The sequence below is a fragment of the Halichoeres trimaculatus genome, unplaced genomic scaffold (genome assembly GCF_033239565.1).
Source record: "Halichoeres trimaculatus isolate MK-OKI-2021-1 unplaced genomic scaffold, fHalTri1.1 fHalTri1_scaffold_4, whole genome shotgun sequence".
NCBI lineage: Eukaryota > Metazoa > Chordata > Actinopteri > Labriformes > Labridae > Halichoeres > Halichoeres trimaculatus.
This window is the reverse complement of record NW_027437182.1, coordinates 21,231,765-21,249,565: the sequence shown is the minus strand read 5'-3', so window position 1 is coordinate 21,249,565 and position 17,801 is coordinate 21,231,765. Positions and strand designations below refer to the sequence as shown.

General features: G+C 38.8%; 3 protein-coding genes across 6 annotated transcripts in view; 1 reads left to right on the top strand and 2 right to left on the bottom strand.

Annotated features, from left to right (window-relative positions):
* The window catches only part of exoc1 (exocyst complex component 1), a 272,742-nt gene that overhangs the window by 95,750 nt on the left and 159,191 nt on the right, over positions 1-17,801 (bottom strand). The window lies entirely within an intron of this gene.
* srd5a3 (steroid 5 alpha-reductase 3) lies at positions 938-7,773 on the bottom strand. The gene is made up of 5 exons (XM_074668379.1): positions 7,488-7,773; positions 6,929-7,080; positions 5,135-5,320; positions 4,926-5,051; positions 938-2,087 (listed from the first exon to the last, which is right to left on the bottom strand). The coding sequence occupies exons 1-5, from the start codon at positions 7,709-7,711 to the stop codon at positions 1,828-1,830; spliced, it is 948 nt and encodes a 315-aa protein (XP_074524480.1). The 5' UTR covers positions 7,712-7,773; the 3' UTR covers positions 938-1,827.
* Positions 14,362-17,801, top strand: part of kdr (kinase insert domain receptor (a type III receptor tyrosine kinase)) — a 29,761-nt gene continuing 26,321 nt past the window's right edge. For all 4 annotated transcript variants that reach the window (XM_074668590.1, XM_074668589.1, XM_074668591.1 and 1 more), the window contains exons 1-4: positions 14,362-14,622; positions 15,603-15,696; positions 17,148-17,350; positions 17,638-17,759. In XM_074668590.1, coding sequence (XP_074524691.1) covers positions 14,556-14,622; positions 15,603-15,696; positions 17,148-17,350; positions 17,638-17,759 — 486 coding nt within the window. In that variant the 5' untranslated portion in view covers positions 14,362-14,555. The remainder of the gene's footprint in view (positions 14,623-15,602; positions 15,697-17,147; positions 17,351-17,637; positions 17,760-17,801) is intronic.

Below are 17,801 nucleotides of genomic sequence, written 5' to 3'. Positions count from 1 at the left end.
ATCAAAGTCAACAACAATAGGATTAATTAGACTTAACATTTGTTAAAAATAATTTAAACAAGTATTAACTAACTTCTTGCAAAATGTAAATCCAGATTGACAGCCCTTTTTAACGCTTCAAGAATGTGACTAATCTGCAGGATTATTTTGTAATAAATATTTGAATACTTAATATTATGTACACTGCGCACACAGTCACATTTACAGTGATCTTTATCCGCTTTGAAGCCATTGGCTACAAAGTAGTTACACCAAGTGGATTTCATCATACTCCAATTTCAAAAGAGTGCAAAATATGGGAACAACTGTAAGACAGAGCCATCAGAAAGTAAATCAACACAAACAACAGGTCAGTATCATGCTTGGCTTGTCTCAATCCCTTTTAGCTTGAACATAGTAATAGCTTTACTTCCTGAGTTCAGTCCATGATTTGCATAACAATAATAAGCGCACAGGAAAGAAGAAGTTTTAATGACAATGAGACAAGTTTGTTCTGAAAGAAAAACCCTGTACTCAACTTCACACTGATGCAGATATTGGTCCATAGCCTGGAAATGGGCACGTTTCAGCAAAAACTTTGTCTCCTCTACCACTGCTCTCTTAAACAAAGCATCCAAGTAACTGTTGTGTGTTGTGTATATGTGTATGACCATGTGTTTGTGTTGTTGGTGTGTGGATATGGGAGTATTCACTTGTATCCACTTGTACACATATGCATGTACATTTTTACCTCTGTAAAGAAAAACAAATTTCATGTTAAGGACACTAAAGATCTTTCTATCTTTGTATTTATCTAACTTGTTTATCCCTATAAATTCTCTACAACCTCTTGGCTGTTTTTAAGTAACTTGTGTTTTTTAACAAAAGAAACTCCATACAGTAATATATTTATAAGAGAACATTTAATAAAAAGCAAAAACAGAAAACAGCAAATGATATAAAATAGCAAGAAAGCATGTTCTTATGGCTTCACTACAAGAAAATAAACAGGGCATTTTCCAAAGACAAGAGAAAAAAGACCCATATCTTCTTATTTTTACGAATATTAAAATTACAAGTATTGCAGTATATTATGGTCCCCGTTGACAATAGGTTTCAAAACTCTGTATTGAAAACAGATTGGTGACTTCATGGAGACAATGTCAATATACATACATATTATACAGTCTGGGGTTTATGAATGGCAGTGATATAAATGCATGAAACGCCATCATAGTTGTTGTTGTTGTTGTAGCTTTTATTTTTGTGTAACTTGCTTCTATATGATACGACAGCTAAAGAGACAGAAAATGTAGGAGGGAGAGGAATGACACACAGCAAATTACTTTGGTACCACCAGGAATCGGTGATACACTTCCAGAAATTTTCAGGAGTGCATCTGTAAAAGAGGCCCAGAGCATTTTTGTGCCTTTGTGACAAATATACAGACACCTTTGCTGTTAATTTATGGAAAATAGTTCTCTTCCATCCTCAGATGCTCATATTTGTCCTGTCATGTTGCATGACTTAAATGTCGTCACCCCTGCTTGGTCACCTTCAGGGAGATTTATATTGTCACAGCAATATTGTCAAAGGAATTCTGTGCACATTTAAATTCACACTAGAGAGATTTTTATTGTACAGGAATGTTTCTGCAGCACCGTCAGGTCTCACACTTAGAGATGCCAGCTGTCGGCTGTTGAGCAGCTTCACCTGTTTGACAGCATCTTATCAATCACTTCTGTGAGAGAGGAGTTTTCATTACAACCTTTGCATCCACACGTCTGTCAGTTTTCAGGGACTTCACAGGTCCCAGACAGGAAAGCAGGAGACACTGGTGATGATTTCTCACAGCACGAAAGGTATGAATGCTTTCCTGTTCCTTGGGTATGACTCACATTTGCTGAGATAAAATTCATGACTGAGCTGAGCCTCCAGAGCATGGCTGAAGAGCACATAGGAGAAGACAATCCACCAGGTGAGAGACACACCCCCGTAGATAAGGTTCAGTCCCACATAGAGCAGCAGCTCAGCGAGGTAGTGTGGACAGGACACAAGCTCAAACCAGCCGCCCTCTGGTACTCTGTGAGCCAGTGTCTCCACCGACCCTGAAAGATAAAATACATTTCAGCCCTTATTCACCTGGTTGAACACTGCTCTGTGTGATAGTGTGTTGTTCAGTTATTTACTGTCAGAGCCAAGCATTAATCATCACCTTTATACAGATCATACAAATTTTCTGAGAGGTGCTGCTCATTGCAGTGAACCCAGACAGAATTTTTCAGCCTCCTGCAGGGGGACCTTTTTAGATTTATGGTTTTTCACCTCAACATCCTAGTTTCTTGCAGCATGCAGATGATTTTGTCTGCAGAGAGGCACAGCTAATGACAAGCCTGGTTTGTGTTATGAATGGCTGCTACAAAGTATAAAAAGGTTGGAGAACACGTTCTTCGTGGCAGCTTTGTAGGACGAAAACATGTTGATGTGTTCTAGCTTACTGTCACTATGTTGCCCAAACAAAATAAAAGAAACAAAACAAAAACAACAAAAGAAACCTTGAAAGCAGCTTTAAAGACAATGCTGTGTGTTTCACACAAATTTTGAAAAGATGGAGTTGAAAATAATTGCAGAAGAATTTTCACAGTCCTTTCCTAGTCTTTTAGCACAAAACACACAGTGAAGTCATCTACTGTGGGAAATCTCAGATTATAAAATGAGTTCAGGCTGTTTTCTAGGATTTGTGAGTTTGGTCCAGAACTATGCACGTACACAGTTCAGTTTTTAGTCACCTTATTGTATTTATTTGTTGAGTAATTGATAATTCCCTTGGAGCTGAAGTGAGTACAGCAGGGCATGTTATTTCATAACCATATTTGTTTCAGTTTTACTGAACTAATCAGGGATAAAATGAGCATGTGGACCATTGCAGTTTCAATAAAATTAATAGAAACCGTTTTTAAAAACAATACCCAACAGGAGATGTGAGATGAGGTGTGCTGTAACTGCTTCCTCTTTCATTTTATTTAAGGTATATGTGACTTTAGTAGCTTTAATCATCAGCCAACATAACATTCCTACAAAACAGAAACCTGAAACTTATTGACCATTGTTTAATCAGGTGCATTTTCCCAAGGATTAAATTTGAGCGGTTTAGAACTGTTACAATGCTATTAGCCGAAGAAATCCCCTTTGGACTAAATCCATTTGTACTTTTTAGTCATTTAGACTCCTAATGATGTAAAAATAAGGTTTAGATTAGATTGAGTATAAATCCACTCTTAAACATCTCCTCTAGCTTTGTATTATTATGTATTAATTGATGTTACTATTAATAAAATTCAGCTCTTATGGAGGTTGTTGAATTTTGTGTTATATTACATTCTATATTTACTTTCTGTGACAAGTTTCTATCACAGTAAAACATGTTTTGTTTTTTTCTATTTTCTATTGTAAGTAGTTGATCAGTTGTAACAAATTCATCTCTTTAATTCAGCGCAGTTTGTTTAGGACGCAAATGAACAGAGAGCAGATCATCTTTTAGCACTATGTTTTTTTGTTCAAGGCAACTCTTTACCAGATACAAAGGGGCAAGATCATGCATTTATATGTAGATACCGACCACTATTGTTTGAAATGTAACGACAAGCAAACTCTGTAGCCTCAGTGTGCAGCATAGTTTGGTGTCCAGAAGGTGAGCAGACTATATGTCAAGTCTAACTCAGAGCGCCGTGCTCTGAGTTAGACTCACCTGAACCTTAAGCATTTTCTGTTTATTATACTGTGTACTTTTCAACAGAAAGGGTTGAGCTGACGGGATCACCCAGGGATGATACATTTTTTACTAACAAGTACCTCATACAACCACACTTTAAAATAACTGACCTATCCCTTTAAAGGATTTTATTGTTGGCTATGACTCTAGATTAATCTCTGTTTACCCATTTATCTGCATATTTTTCATTTAACCTTTCTAAGAGGGACTTTTGTGTGATTTTTTCATCCATTTACAAGCTCATTTATGCATTTCTGTTTTTTTTTGTTATCTTTTGTCTGAACAGTGATAAAAAAGCTTGGGTGATAAATAAATTCTTTCACATCCTTTTCCCTGTGTTTTCTTGTAGTAAGATAAATTCCTCCATTATGAAGAGCTTATTTCCTGGTAAGTCATTAATCTGTTTATTTGCTACATTGTTGAATGTTTGAAATAAATAATTGTAACTGACTCATGGCCAGTGTTGGAATAAGTAGCGTTACCAGAGCCATTACTTTTTTTGGGTAAACTTATTAACTTTATTTCGAACCTTATAACGCTGTTACTGACAGCAAAATGAAGCCTGGTACTATGTATCTGACCTGGCTTGCTCAGCCAGGCACAAGAAAGGAGCTTCAAATAAATCTTTTTTTTTTTGTTCCACGATTCTCCTTCCTTGGTGAGAGGGGAAAAACAGGCAACACGTGAGTAAAGATAACTGGCTGAAGGGAGAGGAGAATCACGCTGAAACGTTTGTTTAACAAAGAGCTGATAGTAAACCGGCACTACTTCAAGCTAAGGTTTTGTTCTTGTAAATGGCAAAAACAAAAAGCTGAAGTGTACATTTTGTTCCAGAGCACAACCTGCTCAAAAACCCCTCTTTAACATATTTTAAGGTTTTTCAAAAAAGTACTTTTCCCTGCAACAGAGTATATTTAGGAAGGAGTGATTCAGTTACTAATTCAATTACTTTTTGGGGGTAAAACAAATGAGTACTACACTAATGATTTGATAATTTGCTCAAAACTGTTTGATATATATTCGGTCAGCTGTGAAGTTGATAGTTTATCTTTTTAGATGTATTTGTTTATTAGTCATTCGTTACCTTTGGGTCTAGTGGGCATAGTTTTGTGGATTTCTAATGACGGTGTTCATATTCTGAAGAAACACCAGTGAGACACCTGCTCAAGCTTACCTGACTTCCCCAAACGAAGCCCAGCCAGGTGGACTAAGCACTGGTGCTGCATCCACGAGGCCATGACAAACAGGACACCTCCAACCACATGAAACCACTCCAGCTGGGAGAGCAGAGGTCCAGTCCCTAAGAACAACACCATGATGAATGAAATGTAAAAGAAGCTGTAATTGTTCATACAGAGATGTCTCTTTTAGTTAATGTTTCACCTTTTCCTGCACGATCTGATCCGAGCGCTGTCAGCCCCAGAATGACATAATAAACCAGTCCGAATAGGTACTGTACCAAATGCATGGCTGCATTAGAGAAAACACTGACAAACAGGCACTCTTGGAGCCTCCTGAGGGAGTGGAGGAAGAGCAGCAGCTGCACCAGCAGAGTGGTCAGCTGTGGGGCTGCAGACACAGAAAACACAATGGTTTAAAAAACAAACTATTTATCGTATCAAGTAATTTGTCAGAATGATATTCATTCAATATCATAAAGTCTGCAAAGACAAGCATGAAATTTGTATGAGGATATCAAACGGCCATGTAATATAACCAGTTTTATTTAGATTAACTCTTATAAAGCTAAAACATCATTTAATACTTTCAAACTGAGTTCTCCCAGGCTGGAAAAATGTCAATGCTCTTGTCTTGGTGCTAGGTTAGATTTGTTAGTATTATTTTTCATAAAAATTTTTGGATTTGGGATTTAATCCCAAAAAACATTCCTGAGACAGATTTTTATGATCAAAACTTTGCTTGTAAACGGCGACACAGCTTTGCCTTGAAAAAAGAAACATGAGGAGATCTTCAAGGTGGGGATAGAAAATGTTTTTCACGCAGCATAATTTTATTCCTGTAGAAAAGGAGCAAAACACAAATCTCCATAAAAATGACGATGTATCAGAATGACTCAATACACGCATTCACAGGCTGGGCTTTGAGAGAGTCCTGTTCTACATTAGTAGTCCCCCTCAGTATGGATGTTAAGGCTTTTTTTTGCTGTTAGGGTCGGATGCTTTTCTCATATAAACTGTACTTCTGTCTGTCTGTTTAAGCAATATGAGTTATTACATTATTATAAAAATTGACCAAAGTTTTTGTTTGACAAACCATGTAGAGCACTGCTCACATTGCTCCTTTTAGTAACAACACAGATGTGGTGCACCTAATAATAATAATAACATCCCACAGCCTCCTCTAGTGGGGTCCCAGGTGCCACTACAACTATCACTGCTTAAATTAAAAAAGATATGGTCAGTGAATGTAAAGTCTGGACTTTTAATCAAATCAACACCAGGACTGTATGTCAAGCACATAAAAAAACTTCTGAAGTTGATCACATAGGTCAAAAGGTTGAAAAGGCCCAGACCCCATGAGCTTCAGCTTTGAGCTGGAGACAACCAGAATCAACTGGTCATGTTGGGTCAGTGAGTGTTTTTGAGGGGTAAAGCTTAAAAAGATAAGTTGGAGCCAGCCCATTTATGGATTTAGACATCTATAAGAAAACCTCAAAACCAGAGCTGAGATGAGCTGAACTACAGGAGATGTGCTTCTGTGTATGTGTGCTAGTTGAAAGACAAACTACAGTATTTAGAATGATTTGTAGGCAAAATAAAGAGGCAAGTAATAACTGAGAGAAGTGATAACAAAAGCATGCCTGACCTTTTCAAAGTCATCAAAATATTTAAAAAAAAAAGACTGTACCCCAGATAACATTCAGATTTGAGAAAAATGTTTAATTTCTTCAACTAATGAAAATGTTTCAGTGTAGACATATAAGACCCTTTCTTTGCAGGACTTTTAAAGTCATTAGACTTTTAAAGTCTAATGACTAAGGTGTTGGGTAAAAGTTTATAAAACAAGACTTAATTTATAAGAATAACAGTTGAGATAATGCAACTGCCTGATGTTCTTATCTTAGTTTAATATTTAAAAAGTTGAGTGGGTTTCACTGATTCTATCATAGAAATTACAATACAAGTCCAAAACTGTGTTTGAGGACTGTAAACCTACCTGCACTGTAAGAGCTCGGTTCACCAGTCAGAATGTCCAACAGTCCATCCAGCCATGAGGGGTATGACTGATGTTGAAATGTCAAGTTCAGACTCAACACCAGGAGAAAACCGTTCCAGCCAACAGACACGGCGTAGAAGTGCCAGAACCATCTGAGACAGAAACAAAAACAGCCAAGACAAATGTATCCCTAAACCTGTTACGTTCATACTTCAATTTATATATATGTGTGTGAATAGATATAGCTACCAAAAAAGATCAATTTTCAACACCATCATTAAAAAATCCATACTTCCGTGAAGTCCTGAACTAACAACAAACCATCTACAACATCTACAAGGCAGATGAAAAGGCCTCACATGTATATGTTAGATTTCTATGTAAGAAAAATAACTTTTTCCAGAGTATGCGTAAATTGCAGGAAGTCCATTTCTCTGGATACAACTTAACCCTGAGACACCTTTTTACGTCGGTGAATTATAGCCCCAGGTATAATTTCGCAAACTGAGACAAATACATCATACCCTGTCTTTTATTGAGATTATTATGAATATGTTACCTTTTTGGGATGTCAAATACACGTAGCCAGTCGCCTTTCTCCCGGTGTTGTTTGGTTTTACCGTACCGAATAAGGTCTTCAAATATGATATAAATACGACTGTTTTCTCGTCCTCTCGGCAGGATATTTAAGATATTATGGGCAACGAAAGCTATAAGGAAACCACACGCTAAACAAGACCACACCACATCAGTAACGCTCAAAAAAGCCGAATCGCCTTTCATTTTGCTGCCCTGCCCTGCACATTGTTGTGTGCTACACAGAAATGAGACCGCCGGAAAACGAACACAACAGTTCCGCATGAAAGGAAATGCTAACTCTCGAATCTTTTTTTACTTTTTGTAAAACTTAATTAATTAAACACACGTGAAAGAAGCTTGAACATGAACCTTTTTTTAAAATAACATACAGCATTTGGAAGCACCGAAACCCAGAACAAAAAAAATATTCCACAGAGAAAGGTAAAACTGATCTAATGTCTTATTTTGTGGAAAAAGGGGCTTTCTATGTAGCACTCTTAAAAAACGTAGGCTAATGCTTCAGTCAGCATCATAATGTTTTCTTTTTCCATTAGAAATTTTTACTTTGCGTTGGGTATTTTATTTTATTTTATTTTATGTATTTTTTTCATTTATGTAGGGTCACTTTAAGTTTAAAATGTTAGTCCAAAAGTAACAGTACATGTTTGTACAGGTAAATTCATACAGCTCAGCTCACGTGAAAGACATGCGCCCTATAGCTGTATTTGAAGCCCCCATCACTTCCAATAAAAATTAGGCTTTGCATCACGTTGAATAATAATTTGCAGCTGCAGTTTTTGTGTGTTTTTTTTTTTTGGAATTTGTAAAATATGTTGGGAGGGAGAACCAAGAAGAGATTAGACTCTTGAGAGAAAACATTAAATCACCTGGCTCCACTCAGATTCTCTCTGAGTCTGTCAAAGCCTCTACTGTGCAGACTCTGGCTTCACAATGGCGGCACCTGTGACGGGGCTATTTTGGCTTCAAAACCACACAGTGGTAAAAGGCGGAGCCACGCTGTACACTCTATGTACAGTCTACAATTTAAACTTGTGACCCCCTTCCCTCTGATGGCTCTCCTAAGGTTTGTTGGGGGTGGAGCTCTTGGCATACCTTGGTGTTTGGGGTCTGCCCTTTTAAGGTATCATGAACCAGTTCAGGGATCCTTATATTCAGATTCAGGGATTTCTGCAACATATGAGTATATAGGGATTTGAAAGATCCACACACATTTAGTATCCAGAATTACTTTATATTGATGTTTTAAATATGGGCAAGAAGAATACTAAATCTTTAAATATCTCAGCTTGAAGAGCTGTAAAGATGAGCACCATGATAGTACCAGCCAAAACACAACGAGAATCTTTTAACACTGAGCTTGGCATGTTATGACCTGTAAACTCACAAAAGTTGGATGTAGAAATGAATGTGGACTAAAAAGAACATCTCAACATTTTTGAGTATTGAATCGAATCCTGTTTCAGCTGATCACCCTTTGATCCAGAGGACAGTGTTATTACACGTGTAGACTGACCTCATGACCTCAGTGTTTCAGACATGCTCAGTTTTTGCTGAGTTTTCTTCTCACAGGTTCACATGTCCTCCGTGTGTTTGTTCTCTGCTCCGAGCAGAAATGTGTCAGAGGGAAAGAAGTGTGTTTTTGTGAAAGACTTGATAGGGCCTTTGAGGCATTAGAGTCCAGGATGCCTCTTAGAGGAGCTTGGTATCCTGTCTGAGGAAGTGTGGACTGTTTCCTGCTTCCCTCAGTGTCCTCCTCTCTGTAACTGTGCCAAGAGCTGGGCCCTCATCAGGCCCCAAATCTGACGGCAGGTTTGTGCAAAAATTTAACATCTGAATTCACATTCAGACTCACACACAGCAGTTTATGACCCTCCTCTTCACTCTACTTCCCTTCCAAATCTTCCATATGTAAGTGTTCCTGCGATCAAGGTTGAGAAATATTCAAATAGTTTGTTGTTTGTTATTTTTTATTTTCTTAGCACTGCTTTCATGCTACCATGTTCATCTGCACACACGGCCACAAAACAAGACACCTGACAACTTTATGTTCAAATTAGCGTTGTCTTTGTTAACAGGTTAATCATGATGGAAAGGTCAAATATGGACTCTAGTCTTGATGTATTTATTTTTTAAAACCGTGTGCTTTTGTCCCCTTTGGCACACTGTAGATGAGATGCCGCAGTATCTTCTTCTTTCTTACATCTAAAACAGATACAAGGGTTAGTGATTTCAAAATAAAAGCATGACAAGAATGTGCAAAAAAAGAATGAAACTATACAGACATGTCAATAAATCAACAAAAAAATGCACAAGTAAAACTAACAACTATCAGAGATTTTTTAATATTCTTTAAATAAACTGAGGTGCAAAATAAAACAGTTTAACTGTTAACTCTCCCTGGTTCATTTATGTAGTCTGAACAGGACCTCGTGCACATTTGCTGTGGTGTAAAACTGTGGAAGTGCAGCACCAACTACCTAACAGGACTTACGACGTAAGATGTTTTTGCCTTCAGTACTGGCTGCTGCAATCGCCAGCCTTTGTGAGTACTGATACCTTGAAAAAGGCTGGTATCCACCAAATATTAAATACTCTCCTGTGACAAACCCAAAGTAATCTCACACTGTGTCAAATAGACTTAAAACATCATTGAAGTAATTTAAGTGTTACCTGTGAGTGAAGCATACAGGCGCAGCCCATCAGACTGCTGTCAGCAGGACATCACCTCACAGAGGTCAGTAGGGGGCGACAGAAGCTCTATTGGAGGGAAATCATGTCTGTGTTGGTTTGCTCTGTGCATGTGCCTTCAAACCTGTTCTCTGTTGTGAGTTAAGCCTAATTTCATCATATGTCAGTAAATCATCAAACAACAAGACACTGGAAAGAGGAAAAGATGGAGCGCTCCTTTCCTCCTTCAGATGTCTTGTTTTTGTCCCTGCTCAGATGCCATCTCTGTGCCCTCTTTACTGCGTCAATCACTACAATACAGGGCGAACGCACAAACACACACCCCTCCCTCTCACTGTACAGTACATGAATGCTTCGTACCCATTCTCTCTCTGTTGAATTGTGGGACACTGACCTTTGAAAGCCCTCTTGTGATCTCAGAGCAGAAACAGAAGCTCTGCCAAAACTATTCACAACTCATTTTTTTTAATCTATCAAGACTTTGATGGGAGCTGTTTCAAAAGTGATTAGCTTTAAGCAAACTTTCTGCACCGGGAGAGTGAAAAAAAACCCAACTGAAAATGTATCTTAATTAGTGCTGTCAGGCGATTGAAAAAAATTAATCTAATTAATTACAGGTTTTTTAATTAATTAATCTAATTAATCGCATTTTAATCTCATATCTGCTCAAGGTCCCAAAATAAAGAATTTGAATTCCAGGACATTAAAATTACATTAAAAGACATTAAAAATCATTTAAAAATGAGGTGGGAATATATACAACACATTTTTAGGTACCCTGAGGCATAAGGAACACATGAAAAAAGTGTTATGGTTCTATCTTTACAAAATCTACTCAGTCCTGCACCTAAGATAAGCTGATTTGATTTTTAGGACATTTTTTGCTTCTGTTCACATTTTTACTCGACGTGGACTAATTTTCACTGCAAGATGAACTTCTAGACTTCTATGAAGTCAGGAGAACCAGGGCTAAAGGCTAAAAACTGTGAGGAACTATGTACAAAACACTTTTTTCAAGTCTTGGATTAAAGAAAAGTGAAGTATTTTCACTTTAACATGCTCTGAACACACAAACTGTTGCTCATTGGTGCAGAGCAGCCCCAAGCTGAAACATGACACCAGGAAGATGGAAGCAAATTTTCAAAGAATTATTTAGATTTAAATACAAGACATTTATCAATCATTCAGAGCTTGCTTGATGCAGTAAAGAGTGTAAAATTACCTGTTTTTTACAGAATTGAGCTAGAGCAAACGGTTGATTTTCTGTAGATTTTCAAAAAGGACATGTGAATAAACGAGATGTGGACGGCAGTCCCCTTAACAGGGCTCTCTGCTCCCCCCGTTTCAAAGCATGTTGCTGACGTCAGGTGTGATACATTCAGGGACCGTCGGAAATTTGAAAATCTGACGAGAGCACCACTTTTTCCATGTAGGACAAATGGTTTGTAAATGCTGGACATTTGAAAATAAGTGCGTCTTTGAACGCCTCGCGGGTTTGGGATCAAGATTAATCTGCATTAATTTTTATAACGTGTTAATTTGCGGTGTAATTAATTGATCTAATTAACGCGTTAAAATGACAGCCCTATTCTTAATGCTTTGAAATTGTGTCTTCTTTTTAGGCCAAACCTTGTGAGAAAAGTGGCATAATATGGAGGAGGAATCAGACATACTAAAGCCAGAAATCAGCATACAATGATGGAAATATCAGTCATGTGAAGTGAAAGTACAACAACTAATGGACAGAATGTAAGTTTCACTCAACCTTAAAGATTTCTCAAACAACTGCTTTATTTCCTAAAAATCCCCACAGGTGTTTTTCTTTGTCTTTGATTGTTCCACTGTTCAGAGGAATCACTTCATGTGTGTTTGGAAACAAAAGCTGAGAGAGAAATGGAAAATATGCCCTGTTTCCACCTTTTCCAGAGGTGTATTCAGTGTGTGCAGTATGCCCTGCAGGAAGCACTAGTGAGGAGGAGGTTTTGGCGGTGTGGTGGGCAGAGGGGTCCCTGTAGAAGTGACCAGGCCAGGAAACATGTGGATGAACACACACACGCACATGCACACGCACACACACACACACACACACACACACACACACACACACACACACACACACACACACACACACACACACACACACACACACACACACACCATCATGCGTCACACCCTGATAAATCTCTTTCAGGATCAGACCTCCTCCTCTTCAGGTGAAATGTTTCTTTTCCTCACTTTGGTATTCCTGTAAAAACATCATCATCACCATCATCATAATGCTGCGAGCTAAAATGTACCGTTGACTGATCTCTGCTGTCAGATGTTTGCCCTGTGCCAAAGTATCTAAAGATTGATTGTGGGATTTATTCAGAGCTGTGAGAAGTTATCCCTCTTTTAATCAGCCACCAGCTAAATATATCCATCAGCCTCTTTAAGAATAAATCAACATATCTGTCCTCATCCAGCTCTCCGTCTTTGACACTGTCACACTGTCACACATAAATGAAATGTCTCATCTTTGGTCATTCTTGCTGTCATATCTACCTCTTCTGGTAAAAGTGACTTTGCAGAGATCAGCTGCTTGGAGATGCTCACTCCAGCTCTTCTGTCATTGTCTGGATTGCAGGACAGGATGCTGCCCCACTTTTCTCCAACCGGGAGTCAGGTAGCTCCTTGAACTGCTCTCGGATATGTTTCACTGACTGTCATTATTCCCCCTGAGATGGCACTAAACCTCTTACTAGGGGTGGCGTTGTAAAGAAACTCAGGATTCGATTTAATTCCAATTCTTTGAGTTGTGATTCAATTCAATCTGATATTGATTTAAATGATTTGATGTCAATTAAGGAAGAGCCAGAAATACGCAAATGATTAGAGCTTCTGTCGACAATTTTTTAATTCTTGTTTTCATGCCTATGTGAACATATGTGGAATTTCAACTCACGTATTTGAGCAATAAAACAACTCAAACTTTAGACCTTAGAGTCAAAGGAGCTTGCCACCGCTGCTGCTGCTTGCTTTGGTTGCCATTTTGTTGTTTTTTGGTCTAGTGTGGTCCAAGCGGCAACCTCCAGTCTGGGAATATGAGACAATGCGGAAGTGCTAAAATCTGCTGTTTCTCGAGTGTTCGCATGAGGCTGGCTCCGGAAGTACCAGAAGTCACATACACACCAAGCCAAAAAAAGTTGTTTTCAAAGCAGAGTCGCTAATTTTGCTACCGACACCCACTGTACGGGGGGTGAATTTTTTTCTAACTCGGTCGTTCGAAGGATATTAAGATCGCGAGCTCCCCCAATAAGAGGCACAGCTGAGGGTCACATGACCGACAGCCGCCCTATAGGCAAAGCCCTTACCACTACCAATATGGCCGCTATGGCTGATATGCTTCATTTTCCGTTTCAGAAACAGACAGGTGACGTAGGCGAGACTACGTCCATGTTTGATACAGTCTATGGTGTGGCCTCCACCTATACAGTCCCCCCCCCCCAAAAAAAAAAAAACAAAAAAAAAAAAACGTACACAGCACCCCCTGCTGGTAAGGTGTTGAATCAATTCAGAGAATTTGCCAAGACAATATTGAATTGGGCAAGGAAATACTGCAGTGTATGGATTAATCAGTATTTTTACCAACAGGCAGACTTTGGTTTAATTTGATTTGTTTGGTATAACATGAGCCACAGAAATTGAACCATCTATAATGTGATATACTATTTGTGATTTTAATTATAGGTATTAGGTAATAAGTGGATAATAGGTGAACAGGCTGTCAGTCAAATAAGAATCCTGACAGACTGAGCAGGACATCATGTATCACCTTTCAGAAAAATGTCCTAGCTGCACATTAACAGTTAAATAGTTTCCTCCTTAACTAGCTGTAAATTACTTGATCAAATGCTCTTTATTTTGTTGAGGCCTACTCTGACAACTTCTTTGAATGGACAAGTCTAGAGATGCAATCCAGGCCAAATTAACTTTTTTTCTACAATTTAACGACTCAACAAGTTCTCCTTTACCACTTTCTCACAGTTCAGCGTCCGTCCCTCCTCTGCTGTCGGTATGCGCTGAGCGTTTTGCTCCTCCCCGTTTTGCTGAAGTGTCTCCATCCTCATCAGCTTCAGGGTGACTCACTCAGACCTGCACTTTACACCCTGCTGCTCACAGTCCACTGCTGCTCTCCAGTTTGTCTTCATGACTTTCACAGACTTCTTTGAGTGGAATATCAAACATCTGAAGTCAAAGGATTAAAACAGCTTTTAAAGGATTATTATCACTTTACTGAAGCCTTTTATCCCCGTCTTTATTGGATTTTAATGAGGGCTCTGTCCATGTCCTCTGTTGGATGATGGCCCCAGCAGCTTCCTTCATTCCACTGTTGGGCTTTATTCTGGGTTTCAGTTGTGTGGCTGGTAAGAGAATAAATAAAGTAATCATGAAATCTTTTGCCATAACTTTTTAACTTTAAATGTCACTCAAACAAAAGTCAATTAAGACTGTCCAGCTAAAAATGCAAGTGATGATATCTTTAATTTTTTGCTTTTAATTTGCAGAGCACCACTTTGGTTAATTTTTGCTTTACAAATAAAATCTATTCCTGATTATTTCCTGTTAATAATACAAAAATCTGTTGACCTGTATTATAACTTTAATAGTCCATGAAAAGTATGAATATTATATGCCCGGGAAGCTTGAAATGTGAAGATTAAGTAAAATATTGCACTGATTCTAAGGTAACTTGTGCTCTTAGAAATGAGTTCAGTGAAAAAATGAAGTTCATGCATGCGCCAAAGTGGCAAAAAGAGTTGTTAAACCAGACTTTTCACGTTTTGGATTTTTATACATTTATATCACTGTTGTATTTGGCACTTTTCTGTCTCTACTGTACTTTTGGAGCCATAATTCTGGTTAATCCTGCCAAAGAATAGGGTTTATGTTTTGATCCCAAGGTCACTGAGTTGAATTAAGATAAATTTATGTCATGCCTGCTTTGGTGGGCCTAATGTGTTTTTTCCATACAATAGATTGTGGGCTTTAGGGCCTCTGAGGGAGGTGGTGGGCTGTGTGTATCCTCAGAAACAGGAACCCCACCTAGGCCACATAGTGCTGGGCCATTCAGCCTGACCCAACCCATCTTCCCATGCTTCCTGTTTTGACAGAACGCCGCCATTTTCTGCTGTGGGGAAAAATGGCCTGAGAGCCAGCTACAGAGCAGTTTTTTTTCCCTTTCAGTTTTTCCTCAAATGTTTGACCTGATTAAACTGAAAAAGCAATGAAACTTATCATTAGCGTGTTTGATGACCTTTGAACTGTCTTCTTCCTTTAAACTGATCACATCAACATTTTTTGGTCACCATTTGCTGAGATTTAAATGTGTTGTTGGTTCTTCCAGCCATTGAACTGCGGTTTATGCCTGATCCACCTACGTTGAATATCTCTGGGGTCCACAGGATGAACAAGTCTGACAACCTGGAACTTACATGCAGGTACAAACAATAACACCTCACTGGATTTGAAGACTAATGCAGTGGCTCAACCTTAGAACCCATCTGCAATTATCTACCGGGAATATAAACCACTATAAAGCTGACCAGCTTCTTGGTTCATGACACCCCACAAAGTCTGTTCAGCTGTTATAAGTATAAGTTGGACCGTAAAAAGTAAGTAAGGGCCTATCATCTGGTGTACTGGTGAACACCAAGGGGACGTTTACACGACAACGGTTTTAGAGTGAAACGTTGGCGTGTAAACAGGGCCTAAGAGCAAAAGTGGAGCAACAAATGCACATTTTGTTGAAAGACAATCAGCAGATTGAGCAACACAAGTACAACAAAGTAGTCCATGATGATCGTAACCGTAACAGCGGTGCTGTTGTACTTCTGTACGCGCTGATGTGAAGCGGAGCGCGACGTCAGTGTGTCCACTGAAAACAACAGCTTGCTCTTTACACGGCAATGGTGGTGTTAGTAGTTTGTGTCTTAGGTCTTGCTGTCTATCCAAATACCCAACTCCTTCTCACCCACTACGCTCTGCTTGTGAAAGACACCTGATCCTCCCAGCCCAGTGTGGCTCCAAATCACTAGCCAGACTTTTCTCCTCTGTTGTGCCCAAATGGTGGAATGAATAACCTAACTCTATACGATCCACAGAGTCCTTTTCTACTTTCAAGAGATGTCTGAAAACTCATCTGTTCAGGGAATACTTGTGCACTTGAGCTGACCATTCTCCTCTTTGTCCTCAGGGGTAGAATAAGTCAGTAGGTCTAAGACTCAGCTCTTATGATTTTAATTTTCACTATTACTGAATGTTGTTAAAGTTTGAAGTATACTGTTGCAGCAATTTATCATGGTTTGTTGGCTTGTTGATTATTGTAACCCCCCCCCCCCAAAAAAAAAAAATATATATAATAATAATAATGATAATAATAATAATAATAATAATAATAATAATAATAATAATAATGATATTAAATAAATAAATAAATAAATAAAAATATGCACTTGATGGTAGCAACTGCAGCCGAATAACTTGTAGCACTGTTGTCGCACTTACTAGGTTTTCCTTCTGTCTAAATTCTTGCTTGTGTTGTACGTCGCTTTGGACTAAAGCATCTGCTAAATGAAACTGTATAACTGTAGAACTGTAGGTCGGCTAAAGTGCAGTTTCCGTAAATGTGAGGCCGAAACGCAACAATACTTTTGCGTTTCAGCCTAAAACAGTCGTTGTGTAAATGGCCCCCCAAAGCCTGCTGACACGATTGGTCAATACTACTCTAATGTGTACAACACATTAAAACAAGAACTCTACCTTTGCTAGTATAATGAGCCCAAATATAGATTCTACCTTAAATTTAGAATCTGTAAACAGTGATGCACAGTGCCAACACACAGTATTTGTAAGTAAAGTAATTTGATTTTGAGTTTTCTTTATGTCACAGAGGTCGCCTGTACCTGAGGTGGATGACCCCTCCAATCAGCACTCGTTTCTCCATCAGTGACTGCAGTGGATCGGGACTCTTCTGCACAACACTGCGGATCTCAAACGCCACAGTTAATGAAACTGGACAGTACCAGTGCTCGTACAAAGACCTGAGAGTGGAGGACGGCAAGACGGCAGCATCAGCTTATGTCTTTGTTAACGGTAAACCTTGCTGTGCTTCATAACAACATATGAATCTGTTCTGCTGTGGAGTGGACCCACCTCAGAGAGCTTTGTTGTTGAATGTGTGTGCAGTACATCTGTGCCTTGCTGGGGGATATTATGGCTTCATTTTTGCAAGTGGGAATTAGTGGTTGTACATCCTTTAAATTTGTATACAACAAGCTAAGTGTTGCAATCCAAAAAAGCCATGTTCATCCCTGTTAGTGTGGTGTTGGTTAACTTTTCTTCAAACTGAAATGAAACTGCATTTGGTGTGTTTGTTTCAGACTACAAGGTGCCGTTTGTACCACCCGAGAAAGAATACGAGGTGGTGTTCATCCGTGAAGGAGAGCGGGTGGTGATCCCATGCAGAGGCTCAGTGGAAAATCTCAACGTTACACTTCACACTGTAAGGAAGACTTAGTTTTGCTCTCTTTGTAAAATAAGCTGG

Bases quoted from the DNA above. Each gene is read 5' to 3' on its own strand.
- srd5a3 (XM_074668379.1), bottom strand. From the start codon at position 7,711: ATGAAAGGCGATTCGGCTTTTTTGAGCGTTACTGATGTGGTGTGGTCT. The intron at 7,081-7,487 runs GTAACATATTCA...TTTCTGTCTCAG, and splicing joins GTATTTGACATCCCAAAAAG to ATGGTTCTGGCACTTCTACG. The intron at 2,088-4,925 runs GTAAGCTTGAGC...TTTATCTTTCAG, and splicing joins GCTTCGTTTGGGGAAGTCAG to GGTCGGTGGAGACACTGGCT.